Source organism: Oncorhynchus mykiss, chromosome 19, assembly GCF_057628025.1.
Source record: "Oncorhynchus mykiss isolate SJ-2025 chromosome 19, ASM5762802v1, whole genome shotgun sequence".
Classification (NCBI taxonomy): Eukaryota; Metazoa; Chordata; class Actinopteri; order Salmoniformes; family Salmonidae; genus Oncorhynchus; species Oncorhynchus mykiss.
Genome location: NC_143040.1, coordinates 59,993,864 through 60,009,059, shown reverse-complemented (window position 1 = coordinate 60,009,059; position 15,196 = coordinate 59,993,864). Strand labels below are relative to the sequence as shown.

Genomic DNA, 15,196 nt, shown 5'->3' with positions numbered 1-15,196 from the left:
CTTCTATATTCCCAACCCTCTCTCTCCTTCCCTCTCTCTCTCTCTCTTCTATATTCCCGACCCTCTCTCTCCTTCCCCCTCTCCTCTCTATCTCTCTCTCTCTCTCTCTCTCCTCTATATTCCCGACCCTCTCTCTCATTCCCTCTCTCCTCTCTCTCTCTCTCTCTCTCTCTCTCTCTCTCTCTCTCTCTCTCTCTCTCTCTCTCTATCTCTCTCTCTCCTCTATATTCCCAAACCTCTCTCTCCTTCCCTCTCTCCTCTATACCTCTCTCTCTCTCTCTCCTCTATACTTCTCTCTCCTTCCCTCACTCCACTATACCTCTCTCTCCTTCCCTCTCTCCTCTATACCTCTCTCTCTCTCCTCTATACCTCTCTCTCCTTCCCTCACTTCTCTATCTCTCTCTCTCCTCTATACCCCTCTCTCCTTCCCTCTCTCCTCTATACCTCTCTCTCCTTCCATCTCTCTCCTTCCCTCTCCTCTATACCTCTCTCTCCTTCCCTCTCTCCTCTATACCTCTCTCTCCTTCTCTCTCTCCTCTATACCTCTCTCTCCTTCCCTTTCTCCTCTATACCTCTCTCTCCTTCTCTCTCTCCTCTATACCTCTCTCGCCTCTATACCTCTCTCTCCTTCTCTCTCTCCTCTATACCTCTCTCGCCTCTATACCTCTCTCTCCTTCCCTCTCTCCTCTATATCTCACTCTCCTCTCTCCTCTATACCTCTCTCTCCTTCCATCTCTCCTCTATACCTCTCTCTCATTCCCTCTCTCTCTCTCTCTCTCTTCTATATTCCCGACCCTCTCTCTCCTTCCCTCTCTCTCTCTCCTCTATATTCTCGACCCTCTCTCTCCTTCCCTCTCTCCCCTCTCTCTCTCTCGCCTCTATATTCCCGACCCCCTCTCTCCTTCCCTCTCTCTCTCTCCTCTATATTCCCGACCCTCTCTCTCCTTCCCTCTCTCCTCTCTCTCTCTTCTATATTCCCGACCCTCTCTCTCCTTCCCTCTCTCTCTCTCCTCTATATTCTCGACCCTCTCTCTCCTTCCCTCTCTCCCCTCTCTCTCTCTCGCCTCTATATTCCCGACCCCCTCTCTCCTTCCCTCTCTCTCTCTCCTCTATATTCCCGACCCTCTCTCTCCTTCCCTCTCTCCTCTCTCTCTCTTCTATATTCCCGACCCTCTCTCTCCTTCCCTCTCTCCTCTCTCTCTCTCTCTTCTATATTCCCAACCCTCTCTCTCCTTCCCTCTCTCTCTCTCTCTTCTATATTCCCGACCCTCTCTCTCCTTCCCCCTCTCCTCTCTATCTCTCTCTCTCTCTCTCCTCTATATTCCCGACCCTCTCTCTCATTCCCTCTCTCCTCTCTCTCTCTCTCTCTCTCTCTCTCTCTCTCTCTCTATCTCTCTCTCTCCTCTATATTCCCAAACCTCTCTCTCCTTCCCTCTCTCCTCTATACCTCTTTCTCTCTCTCTTCTCTATACTTCTCTCTCCTTCCCTCACTCCACTATACCTCTCTCTCCTTCCCTCTCTCCTCTATACCTCTCTCTCTCTCCTCTATACCTCTCTCTCCTTCCCTCACTTCTCTATCTCTCTCTCTCCTCTATACCCCTCTCTCCTTCCCTCTCTCCTCTATACCTCTCTCTCCTTCCATCTCCTCTATACCTCTCTCTCCTTCCCTCTCTCCTCTATACCTCTCTCTCCTTCTCTCTCTCCTCTATACCTCTCTCTCCTTCCCTTTCTCCTCTATACCTCTCTCTCCTTCTCTCTCTCCTCTATACCTCTCTCGCCTCTATACCTCTCTCTCCTTCTCTCTCTCCTCTATACCTCTCTCGCCTCTATACCTCTCTCTCCTTCCCTCTCTCCTCTATATCTCACTCTCCTCTCTCCTCTATACCTCTCTCTCCTTCCATCTCTCCTCTATACCTCTCTCTCCTTCCCTCTCTCCTCTATACCTCTCTCTCCTTCCCTCTCTCCTCTATACCTCACTCTCCTCTCTCTCCTCTATACCTCTCTCTCCTTCCATCTCTCCTCTATACCTCTCTCTCCTTCTCTCTCTCCTCTATACCTCTCTCTCCTCTATACCTCTCTCTCCTTCCCTCTCTCCTCTATACCTCTCTCTCCTTCCATCTCTCTCCTCCCCTCTCCTCTATACCTCTCTCTCTCCTTCCCTCTCTCCTCTATACCTCTCTCTCCTTCTCTCTCTCCTCTATACCTCTCTCGCCTCTATACCTCTCTCTCCTTCCCTCTCTCCTCTATACCTCTCTCTCCTCCCCTCTCTCCTCTATACCTCTCTCTCCTCTATACCTCTCTCTCCTTCTCTCTCTCCTCTATACCTCTCTCGCCTCTATACCTCTCTCTCCTTCCCTCTCTCCTCTATACCTCTCTCTCCTTCCCTCTCTCCTCTAAACCTCTCTCTCCTCTGTACCTCTCTCTCCTTCCCTCTCTCCTCTATACCTCTCTCTCCTTCCCTCTCTCCTCTATACCTCTCTCCTTCCCTCTCTCCTCTATACCTCTCTCTTTGTGTATATTCTGGATTTCTTTATCCTCCTCCCCCTCCTCTCTTTTCAGACAGTGATATTTCACTCCTCTCTTGGCCCTGGCCCTGCTTTATACTAAAACCTGTGATAATGTAACAAATTATAAACAGGAAAACATTTCTGCTTCATTTAAATGATAAGAGTCAATCACACAGAGAGGACGAGACAGAACCATAAATAAAACATGGAGAGGAATGCGGGCGTGTGTGTGTGTGTGTGTGTGTGTGTGTGTGTGTCGGTCCGTAGCCTCATCCAGCAGCACAGGAGTATCTCTCCTCATGATATCTCCATCCCTTCTTCCCTCCCTCCATCCCTCCTTCCTCTGTTGAGTGTCTCTCTCCCCTCTGACAGCTCTCCCAGCCCTGGAATGAGAGTGTGTTATCAGTGAGTGGTGTGTCAGTCACAGTGGGGGAGAGGAGTGGAAGGGTAGAGGAGGGGGCTGAGCTAGGTCAGCGAAGGCCGCGGGGGCTTGTTTGGGGTGTCAGAGACACAGGCCTCTGTATCCTGTGCGTGCGACGTCTGTGCGTGTGTGTATGTCAGAGTTGGAGGCCTCTCTATCCACTGTGTGTGTGTGCGTGCGTGCGTGTGTGTGTGTGTGTGTCAGAGTCAGAGGCCTCTCTATCCACTGTGTGTGTGTGTGTGTGTGTGTGTGTGTGTGGGTGTGTGTGTGTGTGTGCTTATGACAGGCTCCTCTATTGAGCTAGTGTCATCTGCAGGGCAGCAGGAAAGGGCATCTGTTCTAATGTTCAGTCCTAATACCCACTAATATCATACATCCTAATAGAAATCTTAAGCTCTCCGTCTGTTCCCGGCCTGTTTGCACAGTAATGTATTTACACATCCTCAGCTCAATGCATTTATTGTAATACGCTCTGGATAAGGCTGTCTGCTAACTGACATCAATGTAAATATAGAATAATTCCCTTCCTCTGTGTGTCGAGCATTCTAATAAACTAATGTAGGGTAGATCTGATACAAACCTGCTCGGATTCACTCCTCTGAATATATTTTTTTGCCAAATCAGCCCATATGGGATCTCATTTAAAAACAGCTGTCGTGTCTTTACTATGGATTAAATGATATCACATGCTATTTTATGAAATAAATTCTCTGTAAATAATATTACCTGATTACCTTAATATTACCTACTACCTTAATATTACCTAAACTAATCATGTGAATGTAATTAACTAGGAAGTCGGGGTACCACGGAAGAACGTTTATAGAGCTATTGTCTTCCGAATAAACTCTTAAAGACCTGGTAATCTTTTATATCAATAGCAGATCATTATTAATCATCACCTTTTTCAGTCTCATCTGAACGTCGTATAATTCTTGGTTATCTTCATGAACCCTGGCTAACAAGTTGAATCAGCAATACAACATTTGGTTTAATTATGTATTTACTAAATACCTAAATAATCACACAGAATTACATATACACAGGATGGACCATATATTGATGACTAATTATGTCATAAAAGAAACGTCCCTAGCGGACAAAACCGATATGACGGCTCGTTTTAATGAAAGCGCGGGAAGACTGAGGAACAAAAGGGTCTCTATCGGACCTTATGAAGCTATGCCATCGTAAATACAGAATCTTATGCATTCTAAAAATCCGACCATTGGGTAAAAGGAAAACGCAAGACATATATTTACTCTGAGCTGCGCTTCGATAGATTTGTCGAAGATGGAAGGCTGGGTTGCCCAGCAGAGAACTCCCTTGTCCTTTGAAGAATATTTCTGGGCGGATACGTTGTAGTACCCTGTCGTTCTGAAGAAATTGTCCGTCCTTTCCTAGGCCACGCACGTTTACAGCTGCTGCTGATAACTCAACATCTAGGATGTATCACTTTAGTCTTTAGTGAATAAGAGTTCAGAGTTCATACCAAGTTGCCATACTATAAGCTCATGCTATTTTCTGGTTGGTGTAGTCAAATTCATCCATCCAGCGTGGCGATCGTCACCTCCACGTTGAAATTCGGCCCCTTCTCAATGTATGGACATCGGTCCCACGTCATCGGGAACACAAGGTTAATTTCCTTAGGTTGTGGTTGTTCAACCATTCGCAACCAGAGCTCACGCTGAGGTTGGCATAGTTCACCGTGAATTGGGTCATGGTGGCTCTTATAGAAATGTACAAAAGGGGTTGGTTCATCCTTTCCAACCAATGCCTATTGATGTGGGCGTCGCCACTGATTCATTCATTTTAAAAGATAAAATTACATTTAATCTTTTCACAAATAGTTTCATATTTCAACATTTAAATTGCACAACAGTTGCATGTGAATCTGATAACTAGAATGTGTAGACTTTCCAGGATACAGTTTGTCATCCTATCATCAGTAATAATGTCTCAGACGTTTACTGATCTGACATCATGTTCTTTAAGTACCAACGGACACTTTCAACTGGTTGGATTACATAAAGAGTGTTCTTTTCCCCAACTTGTTGATGTTACAATACTCTCTCTATGTTAACAAAGGGCTTTCCAAGAGTCCTTTCTGTAGAGTGGAGAGAAAAAGTGGGAAAGGTATTTAAAGGGGGTGACACTCTAGACCCAAACTGCTACAGACCTATATCTATCCTACCTTGTCTTTCTAAGGTCTTTGAAAGCCAAATTAACAAACAGATTACCGACCATTTCGAATCCCACCGTATCTTCTCCGCTATGCAATCTGGTTTCAGATCTGGTCATGGGTGCACCTCAGCCACGCTCAAGGTCCTATACCGCCATCGATAAGAGACATTACTGTGCAGCCGTATTCATCGACCTGGCCAAGGCTTTCGACTCTGTCAATCACCACATTCTTATTGGCAGACTCGACAGCCTTGGTTTCTCAAATGATTGCCTTGCCTGGTTTACCAACTACTTCTCTGATAGAGTTCAGTGTGTCAAATCAGAGGGCCTGTTGTCCGGACCTCTGGCAGTTGCTATGGGGGTGCCACAGGTTTCGGCTCTCTTCTATGTATACATCAATGATGTTGCTCTTGCTGCTGGTGATTCTCTGGTACACCTCTACGCAGACGGCACCATTCTGTATACTTCTGGCCCCTCTTTGGACACTGTGTTAACTAACCTCCAGACGAGCTTCAATGCCATACAACTCTCCTTCCGTGGCTTCCAACTGCTCTTCAACGCAAGTATAACTATGCTATTCAACCGATCACTGCCCGCACCTGCTCGTCTGTCCAGCATCACTACTCTGGAAGGCTCTGACTTAGAATATGTGAACGAACATCTACAAATACCTAGGTGTCTGGTTAGACTGTAAACTCTCCTTCCAGACTCACATTAAGCATCACCAATCCAAAATTAAATCTAGAATTGGCTTCCTATATCGCAACAAAGCATCCTTCACTCATGCTGCCAAACATACCTTCGTAAAACTGACCATCCTACCGATCCTCGACTTCGGTGATTGCATTGCGACCTGTACGCTCTCGTTGGTTGGCCCTCGCTTCATACTCGTCGCCAAACCCACTGACTACAGGTTATCTACAAGTCTCTGCTAGGTAAAGCCCCACCTTATCTCAGCTCACTGGTCACCATAGCAGCACCCACTCGTAGCACGCGCTCCAGCAGGTATATCTCACTGGTCACCCACAAAGCCAATTCCTCCTTTGGTCGTCTTTCCTTCCAGTTCTCTGCTGCCAATGACTGGAACAAACTGCAAAAATCTCTGAAGCTGGAGACTCATATCTCCCTCACTAGCTTGAAGCACCAGCTGGCAGAGCAGCTCACAGATCACTGCACATGTACATAGCCCATCTGTAAACAGCCCATCTATCTACCTACCTCATCCCCATACAGTATTTATTTATTTATCTTGCTCCTTTGCACCCCAGTATCTCTACTTGCACATTCATCTTCTGCACATCTACCATTCCACTGTTTAATTGCTATATTGTAATTACTTCGCCACCATGGCCTATTTATTGCCTTAACTCCCTTATCTTACCTCATTTTCACTCACTGTACATAGACTTTTTGTTTTATTTTGTTCTACTGTATTATTGACTATGTTTTGTTTATTCCATGTGTAACTCTGTGTTGTTGTATGTGTCATTTCTATGCTTTATCTTGGCCAGGTCGCAGTTGCAAATGAGAACTTGTTCTCAACTAGCCTAACTGGTTAAATAAAGGTGAAATAAATAAAAAATAAACCTCCCCCAACAGTGCAACGTCACGACACAGCGTATAAGTAAATATTAAGTAACATTCTGTGATTTTCCCCGAAGGGAGGTGTCATGACGTTGGCCTCTTTGGGTATAGCAAGTCCATCCCCCTCTCCCTGCCTCCCCCTTTCCTCCTTCAACTAGGTTGCTGTGGTCAGAGAGACGTCATAAATTCCTGAGGATCTCCTCATGGACACACAGTATAGAGAGTGTAGATTTTCATGGAGACTAAAGGAAATCCTTCCACCGAACAGAACTTGAGGTACGAACAAATTTCATGTTCCGGAGAAAGTATAAAAGATCGGTGAATAATCCAGCTACGAACTGGTCCGTTTGTCACAACTTGGGGAAGCTCATGGGAGACGGTGTGGCCACATTACCATAACGCTGTTTATATAATAGCCTCAGATATGAGGTTTACATCTAATTGTTGTATAAGATGAATGAGTGAGGATGATACTGTTTGTATAATTGTGTAATATGACTTTGGACTGTTTAATGAAGAAAAATACAATTCCCTTTCGATTTGAACTAAATCAGAGGACCGCCCCTGAGCCCAGTTAGGGTCAGGCCTGCTGGGACAGCCCCTTTTCTGCAATTCCGAATAAAACCCAACTTTGAGAAATTATCAGCAGACCGAGCTTACCTCAATTACGAGATGGCTAAAGGTTGCAGACCATGTTTTTCTCCATTAGGAGGACAAAGGTTGTAGACCATTGCTGAACCTTTTAACCATACCACGTGGATAAACTCTTAGACTATCGATACCAACAGAATAAGAACAAGTCTTTGATGCTAATTGCTAGTCTGCAGCTAGGAATTCGGTATCATTGAATGCGAAGAACGACAACCGCTGAAACATCCATTCTATAATGAATGTCACTTTGAATGATCCCCTCTAACCAAGACCGAGAGAGAGAGGGAGAGAGACGGACAATTCTACGAAAGACACAAACTTTTCACCAGCGATCAAGACGACACACTGAGCGTAAATGTATATATTTATTGCAATTGTTCCCGAATGAGTGAGCGTTCATGTGTAAAGGATTAGCATTTAACTTCTTGATACTACCGATCCTGGATCCGGGAGCGTAATCATCGCCTCAAACTAATTAGCATAACGCAGCGGACATAAATATCCCTAGAAAATGTTCCTATTGAAAATCACAACTGAAATATATTGAGACACAGCTTAGCCTTTTGTTAATCACACTGTAATTTTCAAAATATGCTTTACAGCCAACGCTAGACAAGCATTTGTGTAAGTTTATCATAGCATAGCATAGCATTATGTCCTGCTGGCAGCAGGCAACATTTTCACGAAAATAAGAAAAGCAATCAAATTAAATCATTTACCTTTGAAGAACTTTGGATGTTTTCACTCAGGAGACTCCCAGTTAGATAGCAAATGTTCCTTTTTTCCAAAAATATTGTTTTTGTAGGCGAAATAGCTCCGTTTGATCTTCACATTTGGCTGAGAAATCGACCGGAAAATGCGGTCACTAAAGCACCAAACTTTTTTCCGAATTAGCTCCATAATATCGACAGAAACATGGCACACGTTGTTTAGAATCAATCCTCAAGGTGCTTTTCACATATCTATTCGATAATATATCCACCGGGACAATTGGTTTCTCATTAGAAGCGATTGGAATACTGGCTACTTCTGTACTTTACGCAAGATTTTCTGCGGGTGCAATCATGTGACCACTTGCTCAATGTGGTCCCTTAAGGCTATTCTTCAACATAAATGCGTAAAAAGACGTCACAATGCTGTAGACACCTTGGGGAATACGTAGAAAGCGTAAGCTCATTCGTAGCCCATTCACAGCCATATAAGGAGTCATTGGCATGCAGCGCTTTCAAAATATGGGGCACTTCCTGATTGGATTTTTATCTGGGTTTCGCCTGTAACATCAGTTCTGTTGCACTCACAGACAATATCTTTGCAGTTTTGGAAACGTTAGAGTGTTTTCTATCCAAAGCTGTCAATTACAGTGCCTTACAAAAGTATTCGGCCCCCTTGAACTTTGCGACCTTTTGCCACATTTCAGTCTTCAAACATAAAGATATAAAACTGTATTTTTTTGTGAAGAATCAACAACAAGTGGGACACAATCATGAACTGGAACAACATTTATTGGATAGTTCAAACTTTTTTAACAAATCAAAAACTGAAAAATTGGGTGAGCAAAATTATTCAGCCCCTTTACTTTCAGTGCAGCAAACTCTCTCCAGAAGTTCAGTGAGGATCTCTGAATGATCCAATGTTGACCTAAATGACTAATGATGATAAATACAATCCACCTGTGTGTAATCAAGTCTCCGTATAAATGCACCTGCACTGTGATAGTCTCAGAGGTCCGTTAAAAGCGCAGAGAGCATCATGAAGAACAAGGAACACACCAGGCAGGTCCGAGATACTGTTGTGAAGAAATTTAAAGCCGGATTTGGATACAAAAAGATTTCCCAAGCTTTAAACATCCCAAGGAGCACTGTGCAAGCGATAATATTGAAATGGAAGGAGTATCAGACCACTGCAAATCTACCAAGACCTGGCCGTCCCTCTAAACTTTCAGCTCATACACGGAGAAGACTGATCAGAGATGCAGCCAAGAGGCCCATGATCACTCTGGATGAACTGCAGAGATCTACAGCTGAGGTGGGAGACTCTGTCGATAGGACAACAATCAGTCGTATATTGCACAAATCTGGCCTTTATGGAAGAGTGGCAAAAAGAAAGCCATTTCTTAAAGATATCCATAAAAAGTGTTGTTTAAAGTTTGCCACAAGCCACCTGGGAGACACACCAAACATGTGGAAGAAGGTGCTCTGGTCAGATGAAACCAAAATTGAAGTTTTTTGCAACAATGCAAAACGTTATGTTTGGCGTAAAAGCAACACAGCTGAACACACCATCCCCACTGTCAAACATGGTAGTGGCAGCATCATGGTTTGGGCCTGCTTTTCTTCAGCAGGGACAGGGAAGATGGTTAAAATTGATGGGAAGATGGATGGAGCCAAATACAGAACCATTCTGGAAGAAAACCTGATGGAGTCTGCAAAAGACCTGAGACTGGGACGGAGATTTGTCTTCCAACAAGACAATGATCCAAAACATAAAGCAAAATCTACAATGGAATGGTTCAAAAATAAACATATCCAGGTGTTAGAATGGCCAAGTCAAAGTCCAGACCTGAATCCAATCGAGAATCTGTAGAAAGAACTGAAAACTGCTGTTCACAAATGCTCTCCATCCAACCTCACTGAGCTCGAGCTGTTTTGCAAGGAGGAATGGGAAAAAATGTCAGTCTCTCGATGTGCAAAACTGATAGAGTCATACCCCAAGCGACTTACAGCTGTAATCGCAGCAAAAGGTGGCGCTACAAAGTATTAACTTAAGGGGGCTGAATAATTTTGCACGCCCAATTTTTCAGTTTTTGATTTGTTAAAAAAGTTTGAAATATCCAATAAATGTCGTTCCACTTCATGATTGTGTCCCACTTGTTGTTGATTCTTCACAAAAAAATACAGTTTTATATCTTTATGTTTGAAGCCTGAAATGTGGCAAAAGGTCGCAAAGTTCAAGGGGGCCGAATACTTTCGCAAGGCACTGTATATGCATAGTCGAGCATCTTGTCGTGACAAAATATCCCGTTTAGAACGGGAATGTTTTTTATCCAAAAATGAAAATACTACCTCCTAGTTATAAAAGGTTAATTTGTTATAATTATCACTCTGTAGTGACTTCTTAGTCGACCCCCACTTCCCCTTTTGTCTAACAAGCCGCCATGCCGGTTTAGCCCACTAGGGCGCATTCTCCTATCATTTCATGTAACCACATTTAACCTTGTTTGTTTATGTATGTCTGTGAATAACTTAGTTAGTAATAAATAAATGATTTAAGACAATTGATGTATGGATGACTCATAGTGATTACTGGGTTCGTGCAGATAACCAACAATTTACGACGTCCGGAATGAGACTAACGTGAGGTACAGTAAATAATTCATTAATTCAAAGACTAATTGATCAGATAAAATATCTGAAAAGTTATTTTAGGAAATGATAACTTTGTAATCTGAATATTTTTCCCTGGTGCCCCTACTTCCTAGTTACGTGATTAATCAGTTGATCGCGTAATACTAATTACAGAGAATCTTTGATAAAAACTATAAGTCTTCAGTTAATGATAGTAAAGACACAACAGAGGGATTAAGCAGGAAATCCGGAATCCGCCTATCAGGATTTCTGAAAAACCTGGGAATTTGGGAAAGTTACAGGAATTTTGCAACCTTTATAAAGGCCAATAATGTTTGTAAAGGTAGTCCATACAAAATCAGAGAGAGCTAACTGGGAAATGACTCTAAAACAGATTCACACAACAGGAACAGCCTTATCATTCACACTGACATAAAGGTAGCTTATTACTACCTCGATATCTCTCTCTCTCTCTCTCTCTCTCTCGCTATGCTCTGTCCCTACATCTGTCTGTCTGTCCGTCCGTCCGCCCGCCCGCCCGCCCGCCTGTCCGCCCGTCCGCCCGCCAGCCCGTCCGTCCCAGATCACAGTCCACAGCAGATACCTGACTCCCAACCCAGCCTTGTTAAATCAGCGGGTCAGAGGGACAGGTCAGACAATGGGACGTTCTACCACACACACACACACATACACACACCCATACATACACACACACACACAAAATGTACACACATACACTTACACACAAACACACACTGAAAGTGGAGAGCTTTTAAAGCTGTTTATTTGCCAGTGTCCAGTGATCGGTACTCAGTGATTCATTAAAAGCTTTCCACTGCCACTGGCCAGGCTTTGGGTTAATCTGGGCCTGTAAAACACACTGTTCTACTGCACAGCTACATTCAATGGACTGGCTGTGAGAGATGACGTGAGTGAGAGAAAGGTGAGAGAGGCAGATGGCCTACAGCTGAGAGAGAGACAGGTAGGAGGCAGGTGATAGACAGGTGTTAATCTGGGCCGCTCTCTATAGCACCTGCTGTCAATGGGACAGGTGAGAAATAGAAGTGGGGGAAAGAAGAAACTCGAGGGTCTCTTGAAGCAACAGTAGTTGAAAAAAGAACGAAGGCAGCAAAGAGGTTAAAAAAAAAATAAGAAAAAAAAAACATTTTCTAAAACGAACAAAGGAGTTTGGGGTTTCAAAGGGGCGCGTGGCGCTAAGCAGGATGAAGCTCTTCCCAATTCATTTACATCACCATGACAACTCTTCAGATCTCCACGCATGCCATTGGCTGGTTACAGATTCCAAGAGCGGCCTTCTCTCTACGTCCTTCTCTTTCTCCGTCTTTACGTCTCTCTCTCTCTCGCCGTCTCCGCAGTCTTCAATCAGCCGTCATGAAAGTGCAAGTCTTAAGTATCTTCCAGACAGACAGTCGTTGAGTCGAGCCGAGTGCCGCCTTGCCTTCATCCACAAAGACGTTTTGGGCCAGACTTATTTCCCCTGCACCTTTTTCAACTCCTCTAAAGAAGCGAGGAGAGAAGAGGCGGATAGAAAACACTTGAGAGAGAGGGGGAATGTGTTAGAAAAGAGAGAGTGGTTTTATCTGTGCTACCACAGAGCATGCTAGCCAGACACAGCAAGAGTGGGAGAGGGGGATAGACAAACATTTTGAGAGAGAGGGGAGAAAGAGAGAAGAGAGGGGAGAAAGAGAGAAGAGAGGGGGACGTTGAAGTTTTCTAAGGTCTATGAACATATTTCTCTGGAGTTTTGATCTGAATGGAAGCAGTTGCTTTGACTGTGTTTGTGTTTTAATATTCATGGCTGGGGTGAAGAGTGGTTTTGGTCAACAGGAAGCTAATTTGTGGCTGAGGTTTTAGAATGAGGGGGTTTCTGGTAGGAAAATAAACTGGAAGATTATCACTGTGTATAATTCACTCAGACTGAATCCTGAAGGCTGCTGGGCTATACATCTTACTCTCCTTCAGGGACAGGATCCCCACACTGTTAGATACTCCTTATAAAGCTTGTATCAGGACAAGGACCAGGAGATGGTTCAAACTTTGTCATTGAAATGTTAACTTTTTAACGCTTCACTGTATAAAACTGAATTAAAATGTGTCAAGGACAGAATAAAGTAATGTACAGTGTCAAGGACAGAATAAAGTAATGTACAGTGTCAAGCACAGAATAAAGTAATGTACAGTGTCAAGGACAGAATAAAGTAATGTACAGTGTCAAGGACAGAATAAAGTAATGTACAGTGTCAAGCACAGAATAAAGTAATGTACAGTGTCAAGGACAGAATAAAGTCATGTACAGTGTCAAGGACAGAATAAAGTAATGTACAGTGTCAAGCACAGAATAAAGTAATGTACAGTGTCAATGACAGAATAAAGTAATGTACAGTGTCAAGGACAGAATAAAGTAATGTACAGTGTCAAGCACAGAATAAAGTAATGTACAGTGTCAAGGACAAAGTAACATGGAGTTATGTTTGATCCACAGAATAATTGTGCATTCTAATTGGTCCACAGGTGCATGGCAAAAGCGTCAGTCTCTTCCTGGATGGACTGGAGGAGGACGGCACGCCCTTTGACACTCGACCTCTGACCTCACCCATCTCTGACATCAGAATGGACAGTACCATGAGAGTCGGACTGAGCTCTAACGGTAACAACAAGATAACACATGATGCATAGATACATTACTTATAGTACATGGTATGTACACCTGCCTAGGGAAATACCATGGAAATACATGGTTGTAGGAACAAATGGCAATATTAAGGTAGATCCATGCAATCTAGGGCATAGATAGACACCCCCAGAGGGGTTATGAGCTAAGAATCACACAAGAAAGTGTTTTGAAGTGAATATGATCAATTGTGTCAGGTATTTCCTTTACAGCCTCCATCAGGGTCAATAGAAACACACTGAATATGATCAGTTGTGTCAGGTATTTCCTTTACAGCCTCCATCAGGGTCAATAGAAACACACTGAAAATGATCAGTTGTGTCAGGTATTTCCTTTACAGCCTCCATCAGGGTCAATAGAAACACACTGAAAATGATCAGTTGTGTCAGGTATTTCCTTTACAGCCTCCATCAGGGTCAATAGAAACACACTGAAAATGATCAGTTGTGTCAGGTATTTCCTTTACAGCCTCCATCAGGGTCAATAGAAACACACTGCAAATGATCAGTTGTGTCAGGTATTTCCTTTACAGCCTCCATCAGGGTCAATAGAAACACACTGAAAATGATCAGTTGTGTCAGGTATTTCCTTTACAGCCTCCATCAGGGTCAATAGAAACACACTGAATATGATCAGTTGTGTCAGGTATTTCCTTTACAGCCTCCATCAGGGTCAATAGAAACACACTGAAAATGATCAGTTGTGTCAGGTATTTCCTTTACAGCCTCCATCAGGGTCAATAGAAACACACTGAAAATGATCAGTTGTGTCAGGTATTTCCTTTACAGCCTCCATCAGGGTCAATAGAAACACACTGAAAATGATCAGTTGTGTCAGGTATTTCCTTTACAGCCTCCATCAGGGTCAATAGAAACACACTGAAAATGATCAGTTGTGTCAGGTATTTCCTTTACAGCCTCCATCAGGGTCAATAGAAACACACTGAAAATGATCAGTTGTGTCAGGTATTTCCTTTACAGCCTCCATCAGGGTCAATAGAAACACACTGAAAATGATCAGTTGTGTCAGGTATATCCTTTACAGCCTCCATCAGGGTCAATAGAAACACACTGAATATGATCAGTTGTGTCAGGTATTTCCTTTACAGCCTCCATCAGGGTCAATAGAAACACACTGAATATGATCAGTTGTGTCAGGTATTTCCTTTACAGCCTCCATCAGGGTCAATAGAAACACACTGAAAATTATCGACAACAGAGAATGAAATCTTTAGTGCGCTGGTCACCGACTGATCGACTGGTCGATCTTCAAGGCATTCCTAGTCGATCATCAAACATTTCTGTAGAAAAGCCAATGATAAAGGCTTGCATTCCTTTTTACGGGTTGTACTGTTGGCAGTAGGTGCACTTGATTCAGAAGCCCTGCACACCAGGCAGGCAAAGGGTTCCATTTTGAACCATTTCATCTGTTTGAAAGGCCAAACCCTGCCTACCTGGGAGATCTGTGGCTAAATTGAGTTTGCCCACTGCGCTGGCCAATCGGATAGCTCAAATCACTCAAATCACACTACAGCTTCCACGACCCTGGCCACAGCAAAGTTTGATAGGAGCCTACATGAGATTTCATCATTTAAAAAACCGTGACCAGAGCCAGTCTGTCAAATAATACAGGGAAGAGCTGCTGCTGTTTGAGCACTGTCAACACTGTTTTTATTCAACACTATTACAAAACATAAAACATGCTTCTCCCTACTTCCACTTGCACTTCAGTTGCAATGAATGAGTTGGAAAGTGTATGGATAGCCCTGCGTTTTATTATTATTAGCAGCTCGTCTATTTTAATATCTCTGGTC

General features: G+C 43.5%; 1 protein-coding gene across 1 annotated transcript in view; it reads left to right on the top strand.

Moving 5' to 3' along the window:
• Positions 1 to 15,196, top strand: part of LOC110498381 (usherin) — a 432,088-nt gene that overhangs the window by 27,854 nt on the left and 389,038 nt on the right. The window contains exon 4 of the mRNA XM_036955034.2: positions 13,224 to 13,359. Within this exon, the coding sequence (XP_036810929.2) occupies positions 13,224 to 13,359 (136 nt within the window). The remainder of the gene's footprint in view (positions 1 to 13,223; positions 13,360 to 15,196) is intronic.